General features: G+C 50.5%; 2 protein-coding genes and 1 pseudogene across 2 annotated transcripts in view; 2 read left to right on the top strand and 1 right to left on the bottom strand.

Moving 5' to 3' along the window:
* On the bottom strand, positions 1 to 17,988 carry LOC137315778 (zinc finger protein 850-like). Its single transcript, XM_067980267.1, has 3 exons — positions 17,947 to 17,988; positions 15,918 to 17,195; positions 1 to 1,918 (listed from the first exon to the last, which is right to left on the bottom strand). Exons 1-3 carry the CDS (start codon positions 17,986 to 17,988, stop codon positions 1,157 to 1,159), a joined length of 2,082 nt encoding a protein of 693 aa, XP_067836368.1. The 3' UTR covers positions 1 to 1,156.
* Positions 8,469 to 26,858, top strand: part of LOC137315696 (zinc finger protein 436-like) — a 24,203-nt gene continuing 5,813 nt past the window's right edge. Inside the window, exon 1 of the mRNA XM_067980210.1 lies at positions 8,469 to 8,866. The gene's annotated coding sequence lies outside the window, so the exon portion shown is untranslated. The remainder of the gene's footprint in view (positions 8,867 to 26,858) is intronic.
* On the top strand, positions 25,528 to 26,686 carry LOC137315697 (zinc finger protein 16-like; annotated as a pseudogene).

The following is a 26,858-nucleotide window of genomic DNA, read 5'->3' on the forward strand; positions in this document are numbered from 1 at the left end:
AGATAAATAAATAACTGCAAAGAAAGAATGAAATCTCCAGGACCTGATGGTTTTTCCCTCAGGGTATTAAAGGAAACAGGTGGGGAAATTACAGAAACATTCGTCATCGTTTCACAAAGCTCTCTGGACTCGGGAATTGTGCCTTTGGATGTGAAAATATCACTCCAATATTTAAGAAAGGAGGAAGAGAGAGAAAAGGAAACGACAGATCTGTCAGTTTAACGTCAGGAGTGGGGAAGTTCCAGGAATCTATCACCAGAGACAAAATGATTGAGGACTTGAACAAGTCTGAGCTGATCAAAGAGAGTCAGCGTGGATTTGTGAAGGGTGGGTCATGTCTGACTAATCTAGATGAATTTTTTGAAGTCACTAACAGGCTGGACAGGGAGTGTCGATGGACATTGTCTGTGTGGACTTCCAGAAGGCATTTGATAAGATTCAGCACAAGAGATTATTCGCAAAAATAAAAGTGCACAAAATTGAAAGTGACCTTGTGACTTGTGTTGGGAGGTGGGAGACAGAGAGTGGGGATAAAGGGAACGTTCTTTGATTGGTGGGATGTGACAAGTGGTGTTCCCCAGGGATCTGGACTGGGGTCTCAGCTTTTCACCATATTTATCAATAACTTGGATGAAGGAAGAGAGACTTTTATATCCAAGTTTCCAGATGACACTAAGTTTGGAGGCACAGTAAGTTGTGTGGATGGGAGCAGGAAGTTACAAAGGGACAGATTTTGTGAGTGGACAAAACTGTGGCAGATGGAGTTCAGTGTGGGGAAGTGTGAGATCATCCACTTTGGATACAAGAAGGAAACATTGGAGTATTTTCTTAAAGTGAGAGACTGGGAACTGTGGAGGAGCAAAGGGATTTGGGTGTCCATGCACAGAAATCACTAAAAGCTCGTGCCCAGATACAAAAAGTAATCACAAAGACTAATGGAATGTCGGCCTTTATCTCGAGGGCTGGAATACAAAGGGGAGGAAGTTATGCTTCCGTTCCACAGAGCCTCGGTCAGAGCCCCTCTGGAGTGCATATATCCAGAATATTAAACTCCAACCCAGTTCTCGGGGTTATTAACATCAGAAACAAACCCCAACTGTCAGAAAGAACGTTGTTCAGTCCTGGATGTGATTAACAGCAGAATCCAACCCCTGCATCACAGGTGAACTCGCTGGTGTCTCAACAGGTGGGATGACTGAGTGAATCCCTTCCCACACACGGAGCAGGTGAACGGCCTCTCCCCAGTGTGAACTCGCTGGTGTGTCAGCAGGTGGGATGAACAAGTGAATCCCTTCTCACATACGGAGCAGGTAAACGGCCTCTCCCCAGTGTGAACTCGCTGGTGTGTCAGCAGGTGGGATGAACAAGTGAATCCCTTCTCACACACGGAGCAGATAAACGGCCTCTCGTCAGTGTGAACTCGCTCGTGTGTCAGCAAAGTGGATGACTGAGTGAATCCCTTCCCACACACGGAGCAGGTGAACGGCCTCTCCACAGTGTGAACTCGTTCATGTTTCAGCAGATCCCTTGTTCCCTTGCAGCTCTTCTCACAGTCAGAACATTTAAACGGTCTCTTATCAGTGTGAACAAGTTGGTGTGAAATGAGGCTGGATGACTGAGTGAATCCTTTCCCACACACGGAGCAGGTGAACGGCCTCTCCCCAGTGTGAACTCGCTGGTGTGTCAGCAGGTGGGATGAATGAGCGAATCCCTTCCCACACACGGAGCAGGTGAACGGCCTCTCCCCAGTATGAACTCGCTGGTGAATCAGCAGGTTGGATGACCGAGTGAATCCCTTCCCACACACGGAGCAGGTGAACGGCCTCTCCCCGGTGTGAACTTGCTGGTGTCTCAGCAGATGGGATGAACGAGCGAATCCCTTCCCACACACAGAGCAGGTGAACGGCCTCTCCCCGGTGTGACTGTGTCGATGAGTTTCCAGCCCAGACGGGTATTTGAATCCCTTCCCACAGTCCCCACATTTCCATGGTTTCTCCATGAGCCGGGTGTCCTTGTGTCTCTCCAGGTTGGACGATCAGTTGAATCCTCGTCCACACACAGAACACGTGGACGGTTTCTCCCCGCTGTAAATGGTGCGATGTTTTTTTCAGGCTGTGAAACTGGTTGAAGCTCTTTCCACACTCAGTGCACTGGAACACTCTCACTCGGGTGTGTGTGTCTCGGTGATTTTCCACTCACACTGATGTTTGAAATCTTTTCCCACAGAGAGAACAGACAAACATTTCTCCTTCCACATTCAAAGGTCGATGATATTCAGGTCCTGATGAATCGAGGGACTGTCAGATCTTGACGTGATGTTTGGTTTGAGTTTCCGGTCTGCAAATCCACCCCTTCTAATCCCCTGTAAAAGGAGTTTACAAAAGTCCTCACTGTAAATACAGGATAGAAATTCAGAACAGACAATTCTAGTTTCTACATAATATTCTTCCCGCTCATTCTCCCAGACTGTAAATCCCCGTCCCACACACTCTCCCTCCTCCCTGTGCTGAAATCCAAACCCATCGCACCATCTCCATCATTCCTTCCCTCCACTCCCAGTTTCCTCCCTCCCTCTACTCTGGTCGGGTTCAGTTCTCCACCCCCTGGGAGCAGAGTGAGAGGAAAATAAATGAGGCACAGGGACCCTGAAGCCCCGCCCACTCTTTGTTCACAGTCACTGGGACCCTGAAGCCCCGCCCACTCTTTGTTCCCGGTCACAGGGACCCTGAAGCCCCGCCCACTCTTTGTTCACAGTCACTGGGACCCTGAAGCCCCGCCCACTCTTTGTTCCGTGTCACAGGGACCCTGAAGCCCCGCCCACTCTTTGTTCCCAGTCACAGGGACCCTGAAGCCCCGCCCACTCTTTGTTCACAGTCACTGGGACCCTGAAGCCCCGCCCACTCTTTTTTCCTGGTCACTGGGACCCTGAAGCCCCGCCCACTCTTTGTTCCTGGTCACTGGGACACTGAAGCCCCGCCCACTCTTTGTTCCTGGTCACTGGGACCCTGAAGCCCCGCCCACTCCTTGTTCCCAGTCACTGGGACCCTGAAGCCCCGCCCACTCTTTGTTCCCAGGCACTGGGACCCTGAAGCCCCGCCCACACTTTGCTCCAAGGTGGACGCGCATGCGCCGTGATCCCTGAACTCTGACCAAAATGGCGGCCAGTTCCCCGCTCACCCGGGCGGCCGTCGGTCGGGCCTGTCACCGCGGTGTAAACACGGGGCCTGTGGGCTCTTATTCGGGGCCTGAGGCCTACACCGGGTATTTATGAAGCTTCCCTGCCCACCCCCAGGTCCAATTCCTCCCCCGCGCCCACCGTCTCCGACTGGATCCCGACCCGCCTGTTCCGCCTCAGTCTGTCTCCACCACTCGCACCGCGCATGCTCAGAGCACAGCCCAGCTCCGCGCCTGCGCACTGGGCTCCTGTAGTCACTGATAGGGCACTTTCTGGGCCGCGGGGGATTCTGGGTAATCTCTCCGCCATTGAAGGTCCGAATCGGTGAACAGAAATTTCGTCACCGCATCGAGATTGGGGCCGGAGGGACAATAAACATTAAACAAAATCAATCAATAAATTATACAGAATCCCGAGTGCCCGGGCCCTCAGACAGGGAGCGAAGTTCACCGGTCGCCACTTTTCCTTCACCAACTCGCACCTCAGGCCCCGCCCAGTCTGGTTCAATTGATCAATGTTTTCCAACTGTGTTTTCCAACTCGAGTTCAGGCCTGTCATTCTGAGAGATACTTCGAGGCCTCATTTTTTCTGTGTGCTGTGAGGACCGATATCGTTCATCTTGATCTATTTCTAGTTTAATAAGTTTTGCTGAATGTGGCCCAGGCCAAGTGTCAGGCGATCGGATCAGGCCCACCATCGAAAATGAGTTTGACCCCCCTGAGATAGACAATGTGAACCGGATTATCCTCATCCACTGACCCAGCAACTTCTTCATAAAACACCCCTGAGACAGACAATGTGAACCGGATTATCCTCATCCACTGACCTAGCAACTTCTTCAAAAAACACCCCTGAGACAGACAATGTGAACCGGATTATCCTCATCCACTGACCCAGCAACTTCTTCAAAAAACACCCCTGAGACAGACAATGTGAACAGGATTATCCTCATCCGCTGACCCAGCAACTTCTTCAAAAAAACCCTGAGATGGACAATGTGAACCGGATTATCCTCATCCACTGACCCAGCAACTTCTTCAAAAATTCAAGCATATTTGCAAGACGCGACCTTCTTTTCTGGAAGCTGTGTTGAGTGTCTGTAACGGCCCCTCCTCTTTCCCCGTGATCATAAACAGAATCTCTTCGGATTCCTTCAAGAATCTTCCCTATGGTCGAGGTCTCACTGACGGGCCTCTTGTTCCCTGGCTCGGATTTATTCCCTTTTTTGAGAATGGGAACTCAGTGAGTTACCTTCCAATCTCAGGGAACAATCCCTGACTCTATTGAGCTGTTGAAGATCCAGGCAAGTGGCTCACAGAGCACCCGTCCCATCTCTTTAAACACCAAACATATCTCAGCTTCTCTAATGGCTGATTTTGTCTCCCTCAATTGTGGGTGATATTTGTCCTCGGTCTCCTGTAAACTCCTGTAAACATATTGATCCGAACTGGGTTAATGGTGTCTAACTCACTCACATCAATAAAACAGGGAATCTGGAAACACACTGCAGGTCCTTCTTTATCTGGAGATCAAATGATTGGTGGATAATTGTACCAGCCCTTAACAGGCTCCTGCGAATTCCTCCCTCCGCTATTTAAATGCAAACTTTAAACCATTTATTTTAAACAGGTTTATTTTAAATGATTTAACACCCGCCTTAATATAGTAGACTCAGGACTGTAACACAAACAGGTTCAATCTTTGCAGAATAATTCCCAGTCAGTTTTAGACTGGAAACTTAAACCTGCCGTTTCCCTTTCAGTCAGGAACAGATCACAGTTCTACACCAATCTCTAATTTGACAGCATGTTTCCAGCATTCCCCGTTGTTCTTCCTGATCTAAACACAGTTGTAAAGGAGCCTTCTGTTCCGTGCCTGGAGCTCTGGACCATGGAATAGAGCGGCTGGGACACATTACTCTCACGCCTCAAGATTAACCCACACGGTGACTGTGCTGTCAGTGAAGAGAGAGGAGAAAGCCCAAAGTGCCGTTTGCCCCTCTCAGTGTGGCCCTGAAGGTCTGTGTCCGGGCTGAAGTTCCGTTCCCATCGGACGATCCTCCCCCCAGATTGTCCTTTCTGAGCTCCAGTCAGGTGATGCTAAACATTCAGGTGGGAAAGACCAAAATCTACAACAATGTGTTTAAAACAAAGCTGATTTATTTAACATGTATCCAGAATATTAAACTCCAGCCCAGTTATCGGGGTCATTAACATCAGCAGAAACAAACCCCAACTGTCAGAATGAACATGGTTCAGTCCTGGATGTGATTAACAGCAGCAACAACAGCAGAATGCAACCCCTGCATCATAGGTGAACTCGCTGGTGTCTCCGCAGGTGGGATGTCGTTGTGAATCCCATCCCACACATGGAGCAGGTGAACAGCCTCTCCCCAGTGTGAACTCGCTGGTGTGCAGTGAGGTTGGATCACATCCTGAACCTCTTCCCAAATTGAGAGCAACTGAAAGGTTTCTCGTCAGTGTGAACTCGCTGGTGTGGAATCAGATCTGCAGAGTTGTTAAAGCTGTTCCCACAGTCAGAGCATTTAAAAGGTCTTTCAGCAGTGTAGAATCTCTGTGTGTCAGTCGGGTGGAGGTCTCAGTGAATCCCTTCCCACACAGAGAGCAGGTGAACGGCCTTTCCCCAGTGTGACTGTGTCGATGAGTTTCCAGCTGGGACGGGTAATTGAATCCCTTCCCACAGTCCCCACATTTCCACGGTTTCTCCATGGTCCGGGTGTCCTTGTGTCTCTCCAGGTTGGACGATCAGTTGAAGCCTCGTCCACACACAGAACACGTGGACGGTTTCTCCCCTCTGTGAACGGTGTGATGTTTTTTCAGACTGTGTAACTGGTTAAAGCTCTTTCCACACTCAGTGCACTGGAACACTCTCACTCGGGTGTGTGTGTCTCGGTGATTTTCCACTCACACTGATGTTTGAAATCTGTTCCCCGGTTTATTAATCCCCGGCCCCCCTGCTCCCGTCCATCTGCATCCGGACCCGCAGCTCCGACTGGCGACAGCGCAGCGTCTCCTCCGCGCTGGGCCCCTTTAAACGGGATAGGGCGTATTCACTCCCGCGGGGCGTTATGGGTAGTTCCAGCCGCCATTGACTGTCATTAATTGGAGATTTCACTGATCCGACGGGCGGGATCGGGGCGGAGCGGGAATCAATCCAATGGACAGAAACACAAGAGCCCGCGGCCCAGCGCCACATCGAGCGGTTTCACACCCGAAGGCCCGCTGGGTGATGGAGATCGCCCTCAATGATCAGAATAAAGAGACTGCTCGCTCTCCCCCACCCCAGAAAAATTCATCAAGGGATTTCCAGCTCATCCCCTCACTCATTCTGAAAGGGACAGGCGGGCCCTGTCTCCGTGAGGTTGGCACTTGGGTTTACAGGGCACAATTTCACAGTTTGAAGATGACAAGAAACTGGGAAATGTGGTAAACCAGGTGGAGCATAGTAACAGAGTGAGGGGGACAGAGACAGACGGGTGAAATGGGCAGACACATGGCGGCTTAAATTTAACACAGAGAAGTGTGAAGTGATACAGTTTGGAAGGAATAATGAGGAGAGGCAACATATAAACTAAATAGTACATTTTACAGGGGGTGCCGGACCAGAGAGACCTGGGGATGTATGTACACAAATCTTTGAAGGTGGCAGGAGAAGTTGAGAAGGCCGTTAAAAAACAGACGGGATCCTGGGCTTTATTAATGGAGGCATAGAGCACAAAATGTAGGAACATCCGAAAATATGAATTAAGAGCAGGAATAGGCCATTCATCCCCTCGAGCCTGCTCTGTCATTTGATAAGATCATGGCTGATCTGATTCTGACCGCAACCCTACTTTCCCGTCTACCTACGATAACATTTGACTCCTTGTTAATCAGGAATCTATCGAACTCAGCCTTAAAAATATTCAATGACCCTGCCTCCACCGCTCTCTGGGGAAGGGATTTCCACAGACTCACGACTCTCAGAGAAAAAAATTCTCCTCATCTCCGTCTTAAATGGGAGACCCCTTATTTTTAAACTGTGGCCCCGAGTTCGAGTCTCTCCCACAAGTGGAAACATCCTCTCAGCATCTATCCCTTCTAGTCCCCTCAGGATCTTATCTGTTTCAATGAAATCATCGTTCATTCTTCCAAACTCCAGTGTATACAGGACCAACTTGTCCAACCTTTCCTCATGAGATAAAGCCCTCATTTACCAGACTCCCCATTACAGACCCTCAGTGTCCCTCTCACGGGTGAAGAGGGGACATTTATCAGACTCCCCACTACAGACCCTCAGTGTCCCTCTCACGGGTGAAGAGGGGACATTAACCAGACTCCCCACCACAGACCCTCAGTGTCCCTCTCCAGGGTGAAGAGGGGACATTTACCAGACTCCCCACTACACACCCTCAGTATCCCTCTCACGGGTGAAGAGGGGACATTTACCAGACTCCCCACGACAGACTCTCAGTGTCCCTCTCACAGGTGAAGAGCGGACATTTACCAGACTCCCCACTATTGACCCTCAGTGTCCCTCTCACGGGTGAAGAGGGGACATTTACCAGGCTCTCCACTATAGACCCTCAGTATCCCTCTCCTGGGTGAAGAGTGGACATTTACCAGACTCCCCACTATCGACCCTCAGTATCCCTCCCACGGGTGTGGGGGCGGGGCCTGACTCCGAATGGGAGGCGGGGCCTGACCATGTGTGGAGGGGGCTGTGTGGGGGGCGGGGCCTGTCTGTGTGTGAGGGCGGGGACTGTGGGGGCAGGGCCTGACTGTCTGTATGTGGGTGGGGCATGACTGTGTGTGAGGGCGGGACCTGACTGTGTTGTGGGGGCGGGGCCTGACTCAGGAAGTGGGGGCGGGGCCTGACTGTCTGTATGTGGGTGGGGCCTGACTGTGTGTGGGGCGGGGCCTGAATGTGTGTGGGCGGGGCCTGACTATGTTTGGGCGGGGCCTGGCTCAGTGTTGGGGCGGGGCCTGACAGTGTGTGGGCGGGGCCTGACAATGTTTGGGCGGGGCCTGACTGTGTGTGGAGGGGGTTGTGTGGGGGGCGGGGCCTGTCTGTGTGTGAGGGCGGGGTCTGTGGGGGCAGGGCCTGACTGTCTGTATGTGGGTGGGGCCTGACTGTGTGTGAGGGCGGGACCTGACTGTGTTGTGGGGGGGGGGGGGGGGGCGGGGCCTGAAACAGCGAGTGGGCGCGGGGCCTGACTCAGGGAGTGGGGTCGAGGCTTGACTGTGTGGGGGGCGGGGCCTGACTGTGTGTGGGCGGGGCGGGCCCGCGGGCTCTGACATTTCATTGACGGTTGGCACCGCCCCTGCTCCCCCGCGCGGGAGACCCCGCTCTTTACCTGTCCCTGGAGCTCAGCGCGCAGGCGCGGGAGAGACTCTGAGCGGCCCACAGACGGAGTCGGAGGTCTGAAGACGGTCGGCGAGCGCCCGGTCCGGAGATTCATAAACCGGAGGGAGGCCCCGCCGTAGGTCGTTTAAAGATGGAGTGCGGCCGCAGGGAACGAAAAGGATCCTCTGGTCCCGCGTGTCTTCAGCCGGGCGGCAGCTGCGAGGCTTCTCCCCGGGGACAGGCCCGGGTGACCGGGGGAACCTGCCGCCATCTTCGTACAGGAGGAGGGAGCGTCACGGCGCATGCGCGGCCATCTTGGTACAGGAAGACCGAGTCCAGGACCAGGTAAATGTGAGAGACTGAGGGTCAATAGTGGGGAGTCTGGTAAATGTCCCCTCTTCACCTGTGAGAGGGACACTGAGGGTCAATAGTGGGGAGTCTGGTAAATGTCCCCTCTTCACCTGTGAGAGGGACACTGAGGGTCAATAGTGGGGAGTCTGGTAAATGTCCCCTCTTCACCTGTGAGAGGGACACTGAGGGTCTATAGTGGGGAGTCTGGTAAATGTCCCCTCTTCACCTGTGAGAGGGACACTGAGGGTCAATAGTGGGGAGTCTGGTAAATGTCCCCTCTTCACCCGTGAGAGGGACACTGAGGGTCAATAGTGGGGAGTCTGGTAAATGTCCCCTCTTCACCCGTGAGAGGGACACTGAGGGTCAATAGTGGGGAGTCTGGTAAATGTCCCCTCTTCACCTGTGAGAGGGACACTGAGGGTCTATAGTGGGGAGTCTGGTAAATGTCCCCTCTTCACCCGTGAGAGGGACACTGAGGGTCAATAGTGGGGAGTCTGGTAAATGTCCCCTCTTCACCCGTGAGAGGGACACTGAGGGTCTGTAGTGGAGAGTCTGGTAAATGTCCCCTCTTCACCCGTGAGAGGGACACTGAGGGTCAATAGTAGGGAGTATGGTAAATGTCCCCTCTTCACCCGTGAGAGGGACACTGAGGGTCAATAGTGGGGAGTCTGGTAAATGTCCCCTCTTCACCCTGGAGAGGGACACTGAGGGTTTTCAGTGGGGAGTCTGGTAAATGTCCCCTCTTCCCCTGTCGCAGGGGTCAGCGTGAGGAGAGTGATGTTGAGGTGGGGAGAATCATAGAAATTTATGAGACGAAGGAGGCCAATCGGCCCATCTTGTCCATGACAGTTGAAAAAGAGCTATCCAGCCTAATCCCACTTTCCAGCTCTTGGTCCATCGCCCTGTAGGTGACGGCACTTCAAGTGCATATCCTGGTTCCCTTTAAATGTGATGAAGGTTGCTGCCTCGTCCACCCTTTCAGGTGTGGAGTTCCAGACCCCCACCACCCTCTGGATGAAAAAAAAATTCAAGTTCCCTCTAATCCTTCTGCCAATACTTTAAATCAATACCCACTGGTCACTGACCCCTCTGCCAAGGAAAGTAGGTCCTTCCTATTCACTCCATCTTGCCCCTCATAATTTTATACACCTCAATTAAATCTCCCCTCAGCCTCTTCTGTTCCAAAGAAAACAACCCCAGCCTATCCAATCTTTCCTCATAGCTAAAATTCTCCAGCCCTGGCAATATCTTTGTAAATCTCCACTGTACCCTCCCGAGTGCAATCACATCTTTCCTGTAATGTGGTGACCAGAACTGTATGCAGTACTCTAGCTGGAGCCTAACTATTGTTTTATACAGTTCGAGCATAACCTTTCTGCTCTTATATTCTATGCCTCGGCTAATTAAGGAAAGTATCCTGTCTCCCTTTTTAACCAACTTATCTACCTGTCCTGCTAACTTCGGGGATTTGTGGACATGCACTCCAAGGTCTCTTTGTTCCTCGATACCTCTCAGTATCCTTCCATTTACTGTATACTTTTTCTTTTTTTTATTCGTTCATGGCATGTGGGCCTCACTGGCAAGGCCAGCATTTATTGCCCATCCCTAATTGCCCTTGAGAAGGTGGTGGCGAGCCGCCTTCTTGAGCCGCTGCAGTCTGTGTGTTGAATGTTCTCCCACGGTGCTATTCGGTAGAGAGTTCAGGGATTTTAACCGAGCGACGATGGAGGAATGGCGATATATTTCCAAGTCGGGATGGTGTGTGACTTGGAGGGGAATGTCAGGTGGTGTTGTTCCCATGTGCCTGCTGCCCTTGTTCTTCTCGGTGGTAGAGGTCACGGGTTTGGGAGGTGCTGTCGAAGAAGCCTTGGTGAGTTGCTGCAGTGCATCCTGTGGATGGGACACACTGCAGCCACTGTGCGCCGGTGGTGAAGGGAGTGACTGTTCAGGGTGGTGGATGGGGTGCCAATCAAGCGGGCTGCTTTGTCCTGGATGGTGTCAAGTTTCTTGAGTGTTGTTGGAGCTGCACTCATCCAGGCAAGTGGAGAGTATTCCATCACACTCCTGACTTGTGCCTTGCAGATGGTGGAAAGACTTTGGGGAATCAAGAGGTGAGTCACTCGCCACAGAATACCCAGCGTCTGACCTGCTCTTGTACCCATAGTATTTACGTGGCTGGTCCAGTTAAGTTTCTGGTCAATGGTGAGGGATACAGCGATGGTAATGCCGTTGAATGTCAAGGGGAGATGGTCATTGCCTGACACTTGTCTGGCGCAAATGTTACTTGCCACTTATCAGCCCAAGCCTGGATGTTGTCCAGGTCTTGCTGCATGCGGGCACGGACTTCTTCATTGTCTGAGGGGTTGCGAATGGAACCGAGCTCTGTGCAATCATTAGTGAACGTCCCCATTTCTGACCTTATGATGGATGGAAGGTTATTGATGAAGCAGCTGAAGATGGTTGGGCCTCGGACACTGCCCTGAGGAACTCCTGCAGCAATGTCCTGGGGTTGAGATGATTGGCCTCCAACAACTACAACCATCTTCCTTTGTAAACAATTTTACAACACCAAGTTATAGTCCAGCAATTTTATTTTAAATTCACAAGCTTTCGGAGGCTTCCTCCTTCCTCAGGTAAATGTTCTGAGGAAGGAGGAAGCCTCCTTCCTCAGAACATTTACCTGAGGAAGGAGGAAGCCTCCGAAAGCTTGTGAATTTAAAATAAAATTGCTGGACTATAACTTGGTGTTGTAAAATTGTTTACAATTGTCAACCCCAGTCCATCACCGGCATCTCCACATCACATCTTCCTTTGTGCGAGGTATGACTCCAGCCACTGGAGAGTCTTCCCCCTGATTCCCAATGACTTCAATTTTACGAGGGCTCCTTGGTGCTGCACTCTTGTCAAATGCTGCCTTGATGTCAAGGGCAGTCACTCTCACCTCACCTCTGAAATTCAGCTCTTTTGTCCATGTTTGCACCATCGCTGCAATGAGGTCTGGAGCCGAGTTGTCCTGGCGGAACCCAAACTGAGAATTGGTGAGTAAGTGCCGCTTGATAGCACTGTCGACGACACCTTCCATCACTTTGCTGATGATTGAGAGTAGACTGATGGGGCGGTAATTGGCCGGATTCGATTTGTCCTGCTTTTTGTGGACAGGACATATCTGGGCAATTTTCCACATTGTCGGGTAGATTCCAGTGTTGTAGCTGTACTGGAACAGTTTGGCTCGAGGCGCAGCTAGTTCTGGAGCACAAGTCTTCAGCACTACAGCCGGGATGTTGTCAGGGGCTTTGTGCATTCAGCCGTTTCTTGATATCACGTGGAGTGAATCGAATTGGCTGAAGACTGGCTTCTGTGATAGTGCGGATAGCGGGAGGAGGCCAAGATGGATCATCCACTCGGCACTTCTGGCTGAAGATGGTTGCAAACGCTTCAGCCTTGTCTTTTGCACTCATATGCTGGACTCTGCCATCATTGAGGATGGGGATGTTCATGGAGCCTCCTCCTCCCGTGAGTTGTTTAATTGTCTACCACCATTCACGACTGGATGTGACTGGACTGCAGAGCTTTGATCTGATCCGTTGGTTGTGGAATCGTTTAGCTCTGTCTATAGCATGTTATTTCCACTGTTTAGCATGCATGTCGTCCTGTGTTGTAGCTTCACCAGGTTGGCACCTCATGATGAGGTACACCTGGTGCTGCTCCTGGCATGCTCTTCTACACTCCTCATTGAACCAGGGTTGATCCCCTGGCTTGTTGGTAATGGTAGAGTGACAGAAGACAGAGCTGGCGAAAGTGAACTGGGAACTTCGGTTAAGGGATATGTCAGTCGAGATGCAGTGTCAGACATTTAATGGGATATTTCATAACACTCAGCAAAGATACATTCCAGTGAGAAAGAAAGACTCGAGGGGAAGGACATACCATCCTTGGCCAACTAAGGAAGTTAAAGATAGTATCAAATTGAAAGAAAAAACATACAATTCCACAAAGATTAGTGACAGGTCAGAAGATTGGTCAAAATATAAAAAACAGCAAAGAATGACTAAAAGAATAATGAGGGAGAGATGTGAGTACCAGAGAAAGTGAGCTAGAAATATAATAACAGATAGTAAGAGTTTCTACAGGTATTTAAAAAGAAGAGTAAGTAAAGTGAGTGTTGGTCCTCCAGAGAGTGAGTCTGGGGAATTAATAATGGAGAATAAGGAAATGGTGGATGAATTGAACAGATATTTTGCATCCGTCATCACTGTAGAGGATACAAATAACATGCCAGAAATAATTGTGGATCAAGAGGTGAAAGGGAGGGAGGAACTTAAAACATTTACAATCACCAGGGAAAGGGTCTTGAAAAAATATTAAATCTAAAAGCTGACAAGTTCCCAGGTCCTGACGGACTTCATCCGAGGGTCTTAAAAGAAGTGGCTGCAGAGATAGTCGATGCATTGGTATTAATTTTCCAAAATTCCCCAGGTTCTGGAAGGGTCCCATCAGATTGGAAAATAGCGAATATAACTCCTCCATTCAAGAAAGGAGGGAGACAGAAAGCCGGAAACTACAGGCCAGTTAGCTTAACAACTGTCATGGGGAAAATGCGAGAATCTATTATTAAGGAGATTCTGGCAGGGAACTTAGAAAATCACAATGCAATCAGGCAGAGTCAACACGGCTTTGTGAAAGGGAAATCGTGTTTGAATAATTTATTGGAGTTCTTTGAGGAAGTAACAAGCAACGTGGATAAAGGGGACCCTTTGGATGAGGTGCACTTGGATATCCAGAAGGCTTTTGACAAGGTCCCACATCAAAGGTGACGACACAAAATAAGAACTCATGGTGTAGGGGGTAACATATTAGCATGGATAAAGGATTGGTTAGCTAACAGGAAACAGAGAGTCAGCATAAATGGGTCATTTTCAGGTTGGCAAGATGTAACAAGTGGAGTGCCACAGGGATCAGTGCTTGGGCCTCAACTATTTACAATCTATATCAATGACTTGGATGAAGGGACCAAATGTATTGTTGCTAAATTTGCTAATGAGACAAAGGTAGGTAGGAAAGTAAGTTGTGAAGAGGACATAAGGAGTTCATAAAGGGATATAGATAGGTTAAGTGAGTGAGCAAAAATTTGGCAGATGGAGTATAATGTGGGAAAATGTGAACTTGTCCACTTTGGCAAGAGAAATAGAAAAGCAGTATATTATTTAAATGGAGAGAGATTGAAGAACTCTGAAGTACAGAGGGATCTGGGTATCGTAGTACATGAATCACAGAAAGTTAGTATGTAGGTACAAGAAGTGATTAGGAAGGCAAATGGAATGTTCTCATTTACTACAAGGGGAATGGAATATAAAAGTGGAAATATTTTACTACAGTTGTTCAGGGCATTGGTGAGACCACATCTGGAATACTGTGTGCAGTTTTGGTCTCCTTATTTAAGAAAGGACATAATTGCTTTGGAGGCAGTTCAGAGAAGGTTCACTCGACTGATTCCTGGGATGAGGGGGTTATCTTATGAGGAAAGGTTGGACAAGTTGGGCCTGTATACATTGGAGTTTAGAAGGATGAGAGGTGATCTTATTGAAACACATAAGATCCTGAGGGGAATAGAAGGGATAGATGCTGAGAGGATGTTTCCCCTTGTGGGAGAGACTAGAACTAGGGGCCACAGTTTAAAAATAAGGGGTCTCCCATTTAAGACGGAGATGAGGAGAAATTTTTTTCCCTGAAGGTCGTGAGTCTGTGGAACTCCCTTCCCCAGAGAGCGGGGGAGGCAGGGTCATTGAATATTTTTAAGGCCGAGTTAGATAGATTCCTGATTATCAAGGGAGTCAAATGTTATAGTAGGTAGATGGGAAAGTTGGGTTGATGTCACAATCAGATCAGCCATGATCTTATCAAATGACAGATCAGGCTCGAGGGGCCGAATGGCCTACTCCTGCTCTTAATTCATATGTTTATACGAGTGAGGAATAGGAACACCATGAGGTTACAGATTGTGTTGGATTCCAATTCTGCTGCTGCTGATGGCCCACAGCGCCTCACGGATGCCCAGTTTTGAGCAGCGAGATCTGTTCTGAATCTATCCCATTTAGCACGATGGCAGTGCCACACAACACGTTGGATGGTGTCCTCAGTGTGAAGACGGGACTTGGCTCCACAAGGACTGTGCGGTGGTCACTCCTACCAATACCGTCATGGACAGATACTCGCCTTGTTTGCTCTCCCCAATTGCATTACCTCACACTTCTCTGGATTGAATTCTATTTGCCACTTTTCTGCCCACCTGACCAGTCCATTGATATCTTCCTGCAGTCAACAGCTTTCCTCCTCACTACCAACCACACGGCCAATTTATGTATCATCTGCAAACTTCTTGATCAAGTCCTCCACATTCAAGTGCAAATCATTAATATATACCACAAAAAGCAAGGGACCAATAGTGAGCCTTGAGGAACCCCACTGGAAACAGCCTTCCAGTTGCAAAAACATCTGTCAACCATCACCCTTTGCTTCCTGCCACTGAGCCAATTTTGGATCCGACTAGCCACTTTCCCTTTGATCCCAAGGGATTTAACTTTTTTGACCAGTCTGCCATGTGGGACCTTGTCAAAAGACTTGCTAAAATCCATGGATACGACATCAAATGCGTTGCCCTCATCGACCCTCCTCGTTACCTCCTCATAAGAGTCAATCAACTTAGTCAGACACGACATTCCCTGAACAAATCCATGCTGACTGTCCTTGATTAATCCGTGCCTTTCTAAATGACAATTAATATTGTCCCTCAGAATTGTTTCCAATCATTTGCCCACCACCGAGGTTAGGCTGACTGGCCTGTAATTACTCAGTCTATCCCTTTCTCCCTTTTTAAACAATGGTACACTGTATTTAAAAGAAAGCTGATTCATTTGAGACTGATACAGAATATTAAACTCCAGCCCAGTTATAGGGGTTATTATCAGAAACAAACCCCAACTGTCAGAATGAACATGGTTCAGTCCTGGATGTGATTAACAGCAGAATCCAACTCCTGTGGTAACATGTGAACTCGCTGGTGTGACTGCAGGTTGGATGACTGAGTGAATCCCTTCCCACAAACAGAGCAGGTGAACGGTCTCTCCCCAGTGTGAACTCGCTGGTGAATCAGCAGGTTGTATGACTTAATGAATCCCTTCCCACACTCTGAGCAGGTGAACGGTCTCCCCCCATTGTGAGTGCGTTTGTGTGTCAGCAGTCCGTTTGTGCTTTTAAAGCTCTTCCCACAGGCAGAACATTTAAAAGGTCTCTTATCAGTGTGAACAGGTTGGTGTTCAATGAGACTGGATGAACAAGTGAATCCCTTCCCACACACAGAGCAGGTGAACGGTCTCTCCCCCGTGTGAACTCGCTGGTGAATCAGCAGGGCGGATGACTGAGTGAATCCCTTCCCACACTCTGAGCAGGTGAACGGCCTCTCCCCAATGTGAACTCGCTGGTGAATCAGCAGGGCGGATGACTGAGTGAATCCCTTCCCACACTCTGCACAGGTGAACGGTCTCTCCCCAGTGTGAACTCGCTGGTGAATCAGCAGGGCGGATGACCGAGTGAATCCTTTCCCACATGCGGAGCAGGTGAACGGCCTCTCCCCAGTGTGAGTACGTTGGTGTCTCAGGAGAGCATTCCTGCTTTTAAACCTCTTCTCACAGTCAGAACATTTTAAAGGTCTCTTATCACTGTGAACAAGTTGGTGTTCAATGAGACTGGATGAACAAGTGAATCCTTTCCCACACACGGAGCAGGTGAACGGTCTCTCCCCAGTGTGAACTCGCTGGTGCCTCAGCCGGTCGGCTGAATGAGTGAATCCCTTCCCACACTCTGCGCAGGTGAACGGCCTCTCCCCGGTGTGAATTCGCTGGTGTCTCAGCAGGGTGGATGACTGAGTGAATCCCATCCCACACACGGAGCAGATAATCGGTCTCTCCCCAGTGTGAGTACGTTGGTGTCTCAGTAGAGCATTCCTGCTTTTAAACCTCTTCTCACAGTCAGAACATTTAAAAGGTCTCTTATCACTGTGAACAAGTTGGTGTGAAATGAGGCTGGATGTGCACGTGAATCCTTTCCCACACACGGAGCAGGTGAACGGCCTCTCCCCAGTTTGAAATCGGTGGTGTCTCAGCAGAGTGGATGACTGAGTGAATCCCTTCCCATATGAGGAGCAGATAAACGGCCTCTCCCCAGTGTGACTGCGTCGATGAGTTTCCAGCTGGGATGGGTAATTGAATCCCTTCCCACAGTCCCCACATTTCCACGGTTTCTCCGTGGTCTGGGTGTCCTTGTGTCTCTCCAGGTTGGACGATCAGTTGATGCCTCGTCCACACACAGAACACGTGGACGGTTTCTCTCCGCTGTGAATGGTGCGATGTTTTTTCAGGCTGTGTCACGAGGTAAAGCTCTTTCCACAATCAGTGCACTGGAACACTCTCACTCGGGTGTGTGTGACTCAGTGATTTTCCAGTCACAATGAAGTTTGATCTTTTCCCACAGACAGAACAGACAAACATTTCTCCTTCCACATTCAAAGGCCGATGATATTCATGTCCTGATGAATCGAGTGACTCGGTCAGATTGACTTGAGGTTTGGTTTGATTTTCCCGTCTGTGAATCCTCGCATTCCAATCCCCTGTAAAAGGAGTTTACAAAAGACCTCACTGTAAATACAGGATAGAAATTCAGAACAGACAATTCTAGTTTCGACAGAATATTCTTCCCGCTCATTCCCCCAGACTGTAAATCCCCGTCCCACACACTCTCCCTCCTCCCTGTGCTGAAATCCAAACCCATCGCACCATCCCCAACATATTTCATTCCATCTGAGTTTTCTCTCCCTCCCTCTGAAGGTGTTGACTCTGACTGGGTTCAGTTCTGCACTCACTGGTTCCCCTCTCTCCCTCCCCGTGAAGTTCTCTCCCCCTCTTCCACAACATCTCCCAATTTTGGTGATGGGCTCTCCTTGACCCATCTCCATTTTTCCTTCTTATATTCACTGACACATCCCGATTTCTCTATCAAAGAGACGCTCTCTGACCAGTTACCATTCCAACTTCCTTTACAGACGTTCCCTGATCCGTCGTCATTTGGGTCTGGGGGGAGGGGTTTGGGGGGATAATGTTCACTGTTTTATATTGGGGTCTGGGGGCGATAATGTTCACTGTTTTATATTGGGGTCTGGGGGGATAATGTTCACTGTTTTATGTTGGGGTCTGGGGGGGATAATGTTCACTGTTTTATATTGGGGTCTGGGGGGGATAATGTTCACTGTTTTATATTGGGGTCTGGGGGGATAATGTTCACTGTTTTATATTGGGGTCTGGGGGGATAATGTTCACTGTTTAATATTGGGGTCTGGGGGGGATAATGTTCACTGTTCAATATTGGGGTCTGGGGGGGATAATGTTCACAGTTTTATATTGGGGTCTGGGGGGATAATGTTCACTGTTTTATATTGGGGTCTGGGGGGGATAATGTTCACTGTTTTATATTGGGGTCTGGGGGGGATAATGTTCACTGTTTTATATTGGGGTCTGTGGGGCACTCGGTGTTCACTGAAGTCTGCATCTCCTGCGCCTGCTCAGCTCACCCTGTCCATCAATGGGCCTCTCCCACCCCTCAGCTCACCCTGTCCATCAATGGGCCTCTCCCACCCCTCAGCTCACACTGTCCAACAATGGGCCTCTCCCACCCCTCAGCTCACCCTGTCAAACAATGGGCCTCTCCCACCCCTCAGCTCACACTGTCCAACAATGGGCATCTCCCACCCCTCAGCTCACACTGTCCAACAATGGGCCTCTCCCACCCCTCAGCTCACACTGTCCAACAATGGGCATCTCCCACCCCTCAGCTCACACTGTCCAACAATGGGCCTCTCCCACCTCTCTCTGTGTGGCTTTAAACAGATGGAACCCTGTGGGGTGGAGCAAACATTTCAACATTTGTTCGTGAAATGGGTGAATTCAGGACAGACAGCAGGGATTATTTGAGGAAATAACACAGTGTGGTGATAAAGGGAATGCAGTGGGTGTTGTGTAGATGGATTGTCTAAAGGTGTTTGAGAAGGTGCCGCACAGGAGGCTTGTTGATAAAATTAAGGCTCACGGAATTGAAGGGAGTGGGGCAGCGTGGACAGGAAGTTGGGGAAAGGGCAGAAAACAGAGAGTCGTGGATAATGGATATTGTTCAGACTGGAGGGATGTCAACAGTGGTGTCCCCCAGGGTCAGTGTTGGGTCCATTGCTCTTCTCAATACAGGGAAATGATCAGGGCTCAGGTATTTCGGGCACAAGATGAAAATCTCCAGATAATTCAAATGCCACCAAGATAGGGAGTGTGGGGAACTGTGAAGAGCACTGGAAGTGACTTCAGTGTCACGGACACTGGATAATAAATTGGACAGATAGATGGCAGATGAAATTTAATGCAGAGAAATGTGAAGTGATAGATTTTGGGAAGAAGAATAGGGAGAGGAAAAGTGAGAGGCTCCGTTGATGAAGCTGTTCAGAAACTGTATCCCAGATTTTAATAAATAGGGGTGAATAGTGTTAATCATTGGTTATTGATTGCTGCACACTGTCCCAAACACTCCCAGGGCAGGTACAGCACGGATTAGATACAGAGTAAAGCTCCCTCGACACTGTCCCAAACACTCCCAGGGCAGGGACAGCACAGGTTAGATCCAGAGTAAAGCTCCCTCGACACTGTCCCATCAAACACTCCCAGGGCAGATACAGCACACGTTCGATACAGGGTAAAGCTCCCTCTACACTGTCCCATCAAACATTCCCGGGGCAGGTACAGCATGGGTTAGATTGAGGGTAAAGCTCCCTCTACAATGTCCCATCAAACACTCCCGCGGCAGTTAAAGCATTGGTCAGATACCGAGTAAAGCTCCCTCCACACTGTCCCATCAAACACTCCCAGGGCAGGGACTGCACGGGTTATGTGCAGAGTCAAGCTCCCTCTGCACTGTCCCATCAAACACTCCCGGGGCAGTTACAGCACGGGTGAGATACAGAGCAAAGCTCACTCCACACTGTCCCATCAAACACTCCCAGGGCAGGAACAGCACAGTTTAGATACAGGGTGAAGCTCCCTCGACACTGTCCCATCAAACACTCCCGGGGCAGGTCCAGCACGGGTGAGATCGAGTGTAAAGTTCCCTCTGCACTGTCCCATCAAACACTCCCAGGGCAGGTACAATAAGGTGAGATAGAGTGTAAAGTTCCCTCTGCACTGTTCCATCAAACACTCCCAGGGCAGGGACAGCATGGGTTCGATACCGAATAAAGCTCCCTCCACACTGTCCCGTCTCACAATCCCAGAACAGGTACAGCACGGGTTAGATACAGGGTAAAGCTCACTCCACACTGTCCCATCAAACACTCCCGGGGCAGGTACAGCATGGGTTAGATACCGAGTAAAGCTCCCTCCACACTGTCCCATCAAACACTCCCAGGGCAGGGACTGCACGGGTTATGTGCAGAGTAAAGCTCCCTCTGCACTGTCCCATCAAACACTCCCGGGGCAGTTACAGCACGGGTGAGATACAGAGCAAAGCTCACTCCACACTGTCCCATCAAACACTCCCAGGGCAGGAACAGCACAGTTTAGATACAGGGTAAAGCTCCCTCGACACTGTCCCATCAAACACTCCCAGGGCAGGTCCAGCACGGGTGAGATCGAGTGTAAAGTTCCCTCTGCACTGTTCCATCAAACACTCCCAGGGCAGGGACAGCATGGGTTCGATACCGAATAAAGCTCCCTCCACACTGTCCCGTCTCACAATCCCAGAACAGGTACAGCACGGGTTAGATACAGGGTAAAGCTCACTCCACACTGTCCCATCAAACATTCCCGGGGCAGGTACAGCATGGGTTAGATACCGAGTAAAGCTCCCTCCACACTGTCCCATCAAACACTCCCAGGGCAGGGACAGCATGGGTTGAGATTCTGGGTAAAACTCCCTCGACACTGTCCCATCAAACACTCCCAGGGCAGGGACAGCACGGGTTAGATACAGAGTAAAGCTCCCTCTACACTGTCCCATCAAACACTCCCGGGGCAGGTACAGCACGGGTTAGATACAGAGGAAAGCTCCCTCTGCACTGTCCCATCAAACACTCCCAGGGCAGGTACAGCACGGGTTAGATACAGAGGAAAGCTCCCTCTGCACTGTCCCATCAAACACTCCCAGGGCAGGTACAGCACGGGTTGGATACAGAGGAAAGCTCCCTCTACACTATCCCATCAAACACTCCCGGGGCAGGTACAGCACGGGTTAGATACAGAGTAAAGCTCCCTCTACACTGTCCCATCAAACACTCCCAGGGCAGGTACAGCACGGGTTCGATACAGAGTAAAGCTCCCTCTCCACTGTCCCATCAAACACTCCCGGGGCAGGTACAGCACGGGTTCGATACAGAGTAAAGCTCCCTCTACACTGTCCCATCAAACACTCCCAGGGCAGGTACAGCACGGGTTCGATACAGAGTAAAGCTCCCTCTACACTGTCCCATCAAACACTCCCAGGGCAGGTACAGCACGGGTTAGATACAGAGTAAAGCTCCCTCTACACTGTCCCATCAAACACTCCCGGGGCAGGTACAGCACGGGTTCGATACAGAGTAAAGCTCCCTCTACACTGTCCCATCAAACACTCCCAGGGCAGGTACAGCACGGGTTAGATACAGAGTAAAGCTCCCTCTACACTGTCCCATCAAACACTCCCAGGGCAGGTACAGCACGGGTTCGATACAGAGTAAAGCTCCCTCTACACTGTCCCATCAAACACTCCCAGGGCAGGTACAGCACGGGTTAGATACAGAGTAAAGCTCCCTCTACACTGTCCCATCAAACACTCCCAGGGCAGGTACAGCACGGGTTGAGATTCTGAGTGAAATATCCTGAAGCCCCGCCCACTCTGTACCTGCACCAAGGTGGCCGCGCATGCGCCGTGACGCTCCCTCATCCTGTACAAAGATGGCTGCGCATGCGCAGTGACGCTCCATCCTCCTGTACAAATATGGCGGCCGGTTCCCCCGGTAACCCGGGCCTATCTCCGGGGAGAAGACCCGCAGTTGCCGTCCGGCTGCTCACACTCGGGACCAGAGGATCCGACTCGGGTCCTGCGGCCTCGCTCCATGTTTATGAGCCGTGGGGCGCGGCCTCCGCCCGGTTTCTCAGTGTCCTGTCCCCGGCCCCCCGCCTACCTGCTCCCGACCCTCCGACTCCGTCTGGCGAACGCGCAGAGCCTCTCCCACGCCTGCGCGCTGGGCTCCTGGGGACGTCAGAGCCGAGGCCCCGCCCTCACCCACTGGCCCCGCCCCCTCATGGAGCTGCTCCCTCGCGCGAGGCCCCGCTGGTTTTGGGCGGAATGAGTCCGCGCGCTGTTCCTCCTCCCACTGCCTGTGGGAATGGGGCAGATATTTAAAGGGACAGGCACTCCCCTTTGTTTATAGTTAAAGGGACAGTCCCGTTTATCTTTGAATGTCAGGGGATTTCATTAACGGAGCTCCTATTAACAATCGGTCCGTTCTGTAATTGTGCAGAGAATAGGAACATTTAATCATTATGAACAGGAGGAGGCCATTCAGCCCCTCCAACCTGTTCCGCCATTTAATTGTATCATATCTGATCTGTATCTTAACTCCATCCACCCGCCTTGGTACCATAACCTTGAATACCCTCGCCTATCAAAAATCTATCAATCTCAGATCTGAAATTTTCACTTGACCCCCAGCCTCGACTGCTCTCAGGGAGAGAGTTCCAGATTTCCACTGCCCTTTGTGCGAAGAAGTGATTCCTGACATCACCCCTGAATGGCCTCGCTCTAATTTTAAGGTTATGCCCCCTTGTTCTGGACTCCCCCACCAGAGGAAGTAGTTTCTCTCTATCTGCCCTATCAAATCCTTCAATCACCTCGATTAGATCACCCCTTAATCTTCCAAGCTCCACTCAAAACAAGCCCAGTCTATGCAATCTGTCAGTATCACTCTGGTGAATCTGTGCTGCACCCCTTCCAAGGCCAGTATATCCTCCCTGAGGTGCAGTGCCCAGAACTGAAGGCAGTCTCCAGATGGGGTTTAACCAGAGCTCTGTACAACTGTAACATCACTTCCACCCCTTTATATTCCAGCCCCCTTGAGATGAAGGCCATCATTCCTTTAGCCTTTAAAATTATTTTTTGTAACTGTCCACTAGCTTTTAGTGATTTCGGTACTTGGACCCCGAAATCTCTCTGCTCCTCCACAGTTTCTCGCTGCTTGCCGTTTGGTAAATACTCTGATCTCTGTCTTAGGTTCAAAGTGGGTGAATTCACATTTCCCCACATTCAACTCCATCTGCCACCGTTTTGCCCACTCACTGAATCTATTATTGCCCCCTTGCAACTTTCTGCTCCCATCTACACTATTTACTGTGCCTCTGCACTCAGTGTCATCAGCAAACTTGGATGCATGGCTCTCCATTACTTCATCAGAGTCATTTTACTAACAAATGTTGAACTGTTTGCTCGACACCACAGGGTTTCATCTGTTTAAAGCCACAACTGAAAGGTCCAGTTTTCTCCTGGAGTTTTATCTTGAGATGAATCAAGTTTCAAAAATTCGGCAGAGTTCCAGAGAAGGAGTGAGATCCGGGCTCAGACCCTCCGCCGCAAGTCCCGCCCCTCACACACTCCGATTGGTTGGAGGACCAACCGCCCGCTCGTTCCTCCAGTCCCTCTCCGCTCTTCCTATTGGTCGGGAGCGCATTTGCTCCGGGTTGACGCTGGGATTGAAGGTCCTGAGCTGCAATTGGAAAATAAACATCAATCCAGCCCGTCAGTTCCAATGTGTAATGAGAGTAAATTATTAACAGATTTGGGGAAAAATACATTTCCCAAAGTTTTTTCGAGGCGAGGCGGTGCGCGCCTGCGCTCAGAGTGTTTCTGACGGTTTAATGGCGGTCTCCATTACCCAGCGTGCCTTGTGCTCTCGGTTTTGGTTTATTATATTTTATTATTTCCGCTCCGCCCTCCGCTGCTCCAAAAGCGCTTTTCCCCCGCCCCCAATCTCAGTCCCATCAGAGAAACTGACGGTCGGGTCGGAGCTCCAATGGCGGCGGTCCGTCCCCAGACTGCACCGCGCGCCGGAATGTCCCCTATCGATCTGAGAGGAGCCCAGTGCGCCGGCGCAGGAGAGGCTGATTGTTGGTCAGTGTGAGCTGAGCATGCGCGGCCCGAAGGGTCTGAGGCAGAGAGCGCGGTTCGAGCAGGTCAGAGGAGGTGTGGAGAGAGCGGGTTAATAAAGGGCGGGGATCACAGGGCCCAGAAACACCGAGTGTAGGGCCCAGGACCCGAGAGAAAACAGGCGGCATCATCCCCCCTCCACTACCCGCCGCTTCCCGGGATCGGGCCCGACCCAATCTCCGCTCGAACTGAACCCGCAGAGTCAACAACAACTTGCATTTCGATCGCGCCTTTAACGGAGCAAAATGGGTCAAGAGGGTTCACAGGAGCGGGAAGAGAGGAATGAGGAGAGATTAGGACAGGGCACCGAAAGCTGGGTCAAAGAGGGGGGATTGAAGGAGGAGGGAGAGGGGGAGAGGTTCAGGGAGGGAATTCCAGAGCTTGGGGCTCAGACAGCTGAAGGCACGGCCCCCAATGGTGGGGCGAAGGGAATGGGGGAGAGCAGAGATCTGGGAGGGTCGGAGGGCTGGAGGAGGTTACAGAGATAGGGCAGGGTCGGAGGAGGTTACAGAGATAGGGGAGGTTCGGAGGGCTGGAGGAGGTTACAGAGATAGGGGAGGGTCGGAGGGACATGGAGGAGGTCACAGAGATAGGAGAGGGTCGGAGGGCTGGAGGAGCTTACAGAGATGGAGGAGGTTACAGAGATTGGGGAGGGTCGGCGGGCCATGTAGGAGGTTACAGAGATAGGGGAGGGTCGGAGGAGGGTACAGAGATAGGGGAGGGTCGGAGGAGGGTACAGAGATAGGGGAGGGTCGGAGGAGGTTACAAGATAGGGGAGGGTCGGAGGGCTGGAGGAGGTTACAGGGATTGGGATGGGCGAGGGCCATGGATGGATTTGTACACAAGGATGAGGAATTTAAATATGACGCATTGCTGGACCGGGAGTCACTGTCGGTCAGTGAGTACAAGGGTGATGGATGAATGGGACTTGGTGCGAGTTAGGATAAGGGAAGGACAGTCAGCACCTTCAGGGGAGGAGAGAGAGGGGAACCAGTGAGTGTGGAACTGAATTCAAAAGAGCAGAGAAATAAATGTTGCAGTTGGTGCAATGGGTTTGGATTTCAGCACAAGGAGGAGAAAGAATGTGTGGGACGGGGATTTACAGCTTTCGAGGCTCAAAAGATGAAAAAATGATCGAGAAACTAGAATTGTCTGTTCTGAATTCCTATCCTGTATTTACAGTGATGACTTTTGTCAACTCCTTTTACAGGGGATTAGAAGGGGAGGATTTGCAGACGGGAAACTCAAACCAAACATCACATCAAGATCTGACCGAGTCACTCAATTCATCAGGACCTGAATATCACCGGCCTTTGAATGTGGAAGGAGAAATGTTTGTCTGTTCTCTCTGTGGGAAAAGATTTCAAACATCAGTGTGAGTGGAAAATCACCGAGACACACACACCCGAGTGAGAGTGTTCCAGTGCACTGAGTGTGGAAAGAGCTTTAACCAGTTACACAGCCTGAAAATATATCGCACCATTCACAGCGGGGAGAAACCGTACACGTGTTCTGTGTGTGGACGAGGCTTCAACTGATCGTCCAACCTGGAGAGACACAAGGACACACGGACCACGGAGAAACCGTGGAAATGTGGGGACTGTGGGAAGGGATTCAATTACCCATCCCAGCTGGAAACTCATCGACGCAGTCACACCGGGGAGAGGCCGTTCACCTGCTCCGTGTGTGGGAAGGGATTCAATTATCCGTCCCAGCTGGAAACTCATCGACACAGTCACACTGGGGAGAGGCCGTTCACCTGCTCTCTGTGTGGGAAGGGATTCACTCAGTCATCCGCCCTCCGAACACACCAGCTTATTCACACTGCGGAGAGACCTTTTAAATGCTCTGACTGTGGGAACAGGTTTAAAAGCTCGGAGGGACTGATTAGACACCAGCGAATTCACACTGACGAGAGACCGTTCAGTTGCTCTCACTGCGGGAAGAGGTTCAGGCAGTCATCCACTCTCATTGCCCACCAGCGTGCTCACACTGGGGAGAGACCGTTCACCTGCTCCGTGTGTGGAAAGGGATTCATTCAGTCACAGCACCTACTGACACACCAACTTGTTCACACTGGGGAGAGGCCGTTTACCTGCTCCGTGTGTGGGAAGGGATTCACTCGTTCATCCCACCTTCTGACACACCAGCGAGTTCACACTGGGGTGAGGCCGTTCACCTGCTCCGTGTGTGGGAAGGGATTCACTCATTCATCCAACCTGCGGAGACACCAGCGAGTTCACCTGTGACTTCCGGGGTTGGATTCTGCTGTTATTGCTGCTGTTAATCACATCCAGGACTGAACCATGTTCATTCTGACAGTTGGGGTTTGTTTCTGATGTTAAACTCCAGTACAGTTATAGGGTTTATTAATATTCTGGATACATATTAAATGAGGTAGAAGATCAGCCATGATCTCATTGAATGGTGGAGCAGGCTCGAGGGGCCATATGGCCGACTCCTGCTCCTATTTCTTATGTTCTTATGTTAACTGCTGGTTCAACGCAACAGCAGTGATTTGCTGTCCAGATAAAGAAGGACCTACAGTTTGTTTCCAAGAGTTCCCTGTTTTATTGATACATTTATCCAGTGCCGTTAACATAGTAAAACGTCCCAAGGCCATTCACAGGAGTGATTAACAAAATAAATTTGACACTGAACCACATAAGGAGATATTAGGACAGGTGAGCAAAAGCTTGGTCAAAGAGGTAGGTTTTAAGGAGGG

This window comes from Heptranchias perlo, unplaced genomic scaffold, assembly GCF_035084215.1.
Source record: "Heptranchias perlo isolate sHepPer1 unplaced genomic scaffold, sHepPer1.hap1 HAP1_SCAFFOLD_56, whole genome shotgun sequence".
Taxonomy (NCBI): Eukaryota; Metazoa; Chordata; class Chondrichthyes; order Hexanchiformes; family Hexanchidae; genus Heptranchias; species Heptranchias perlo.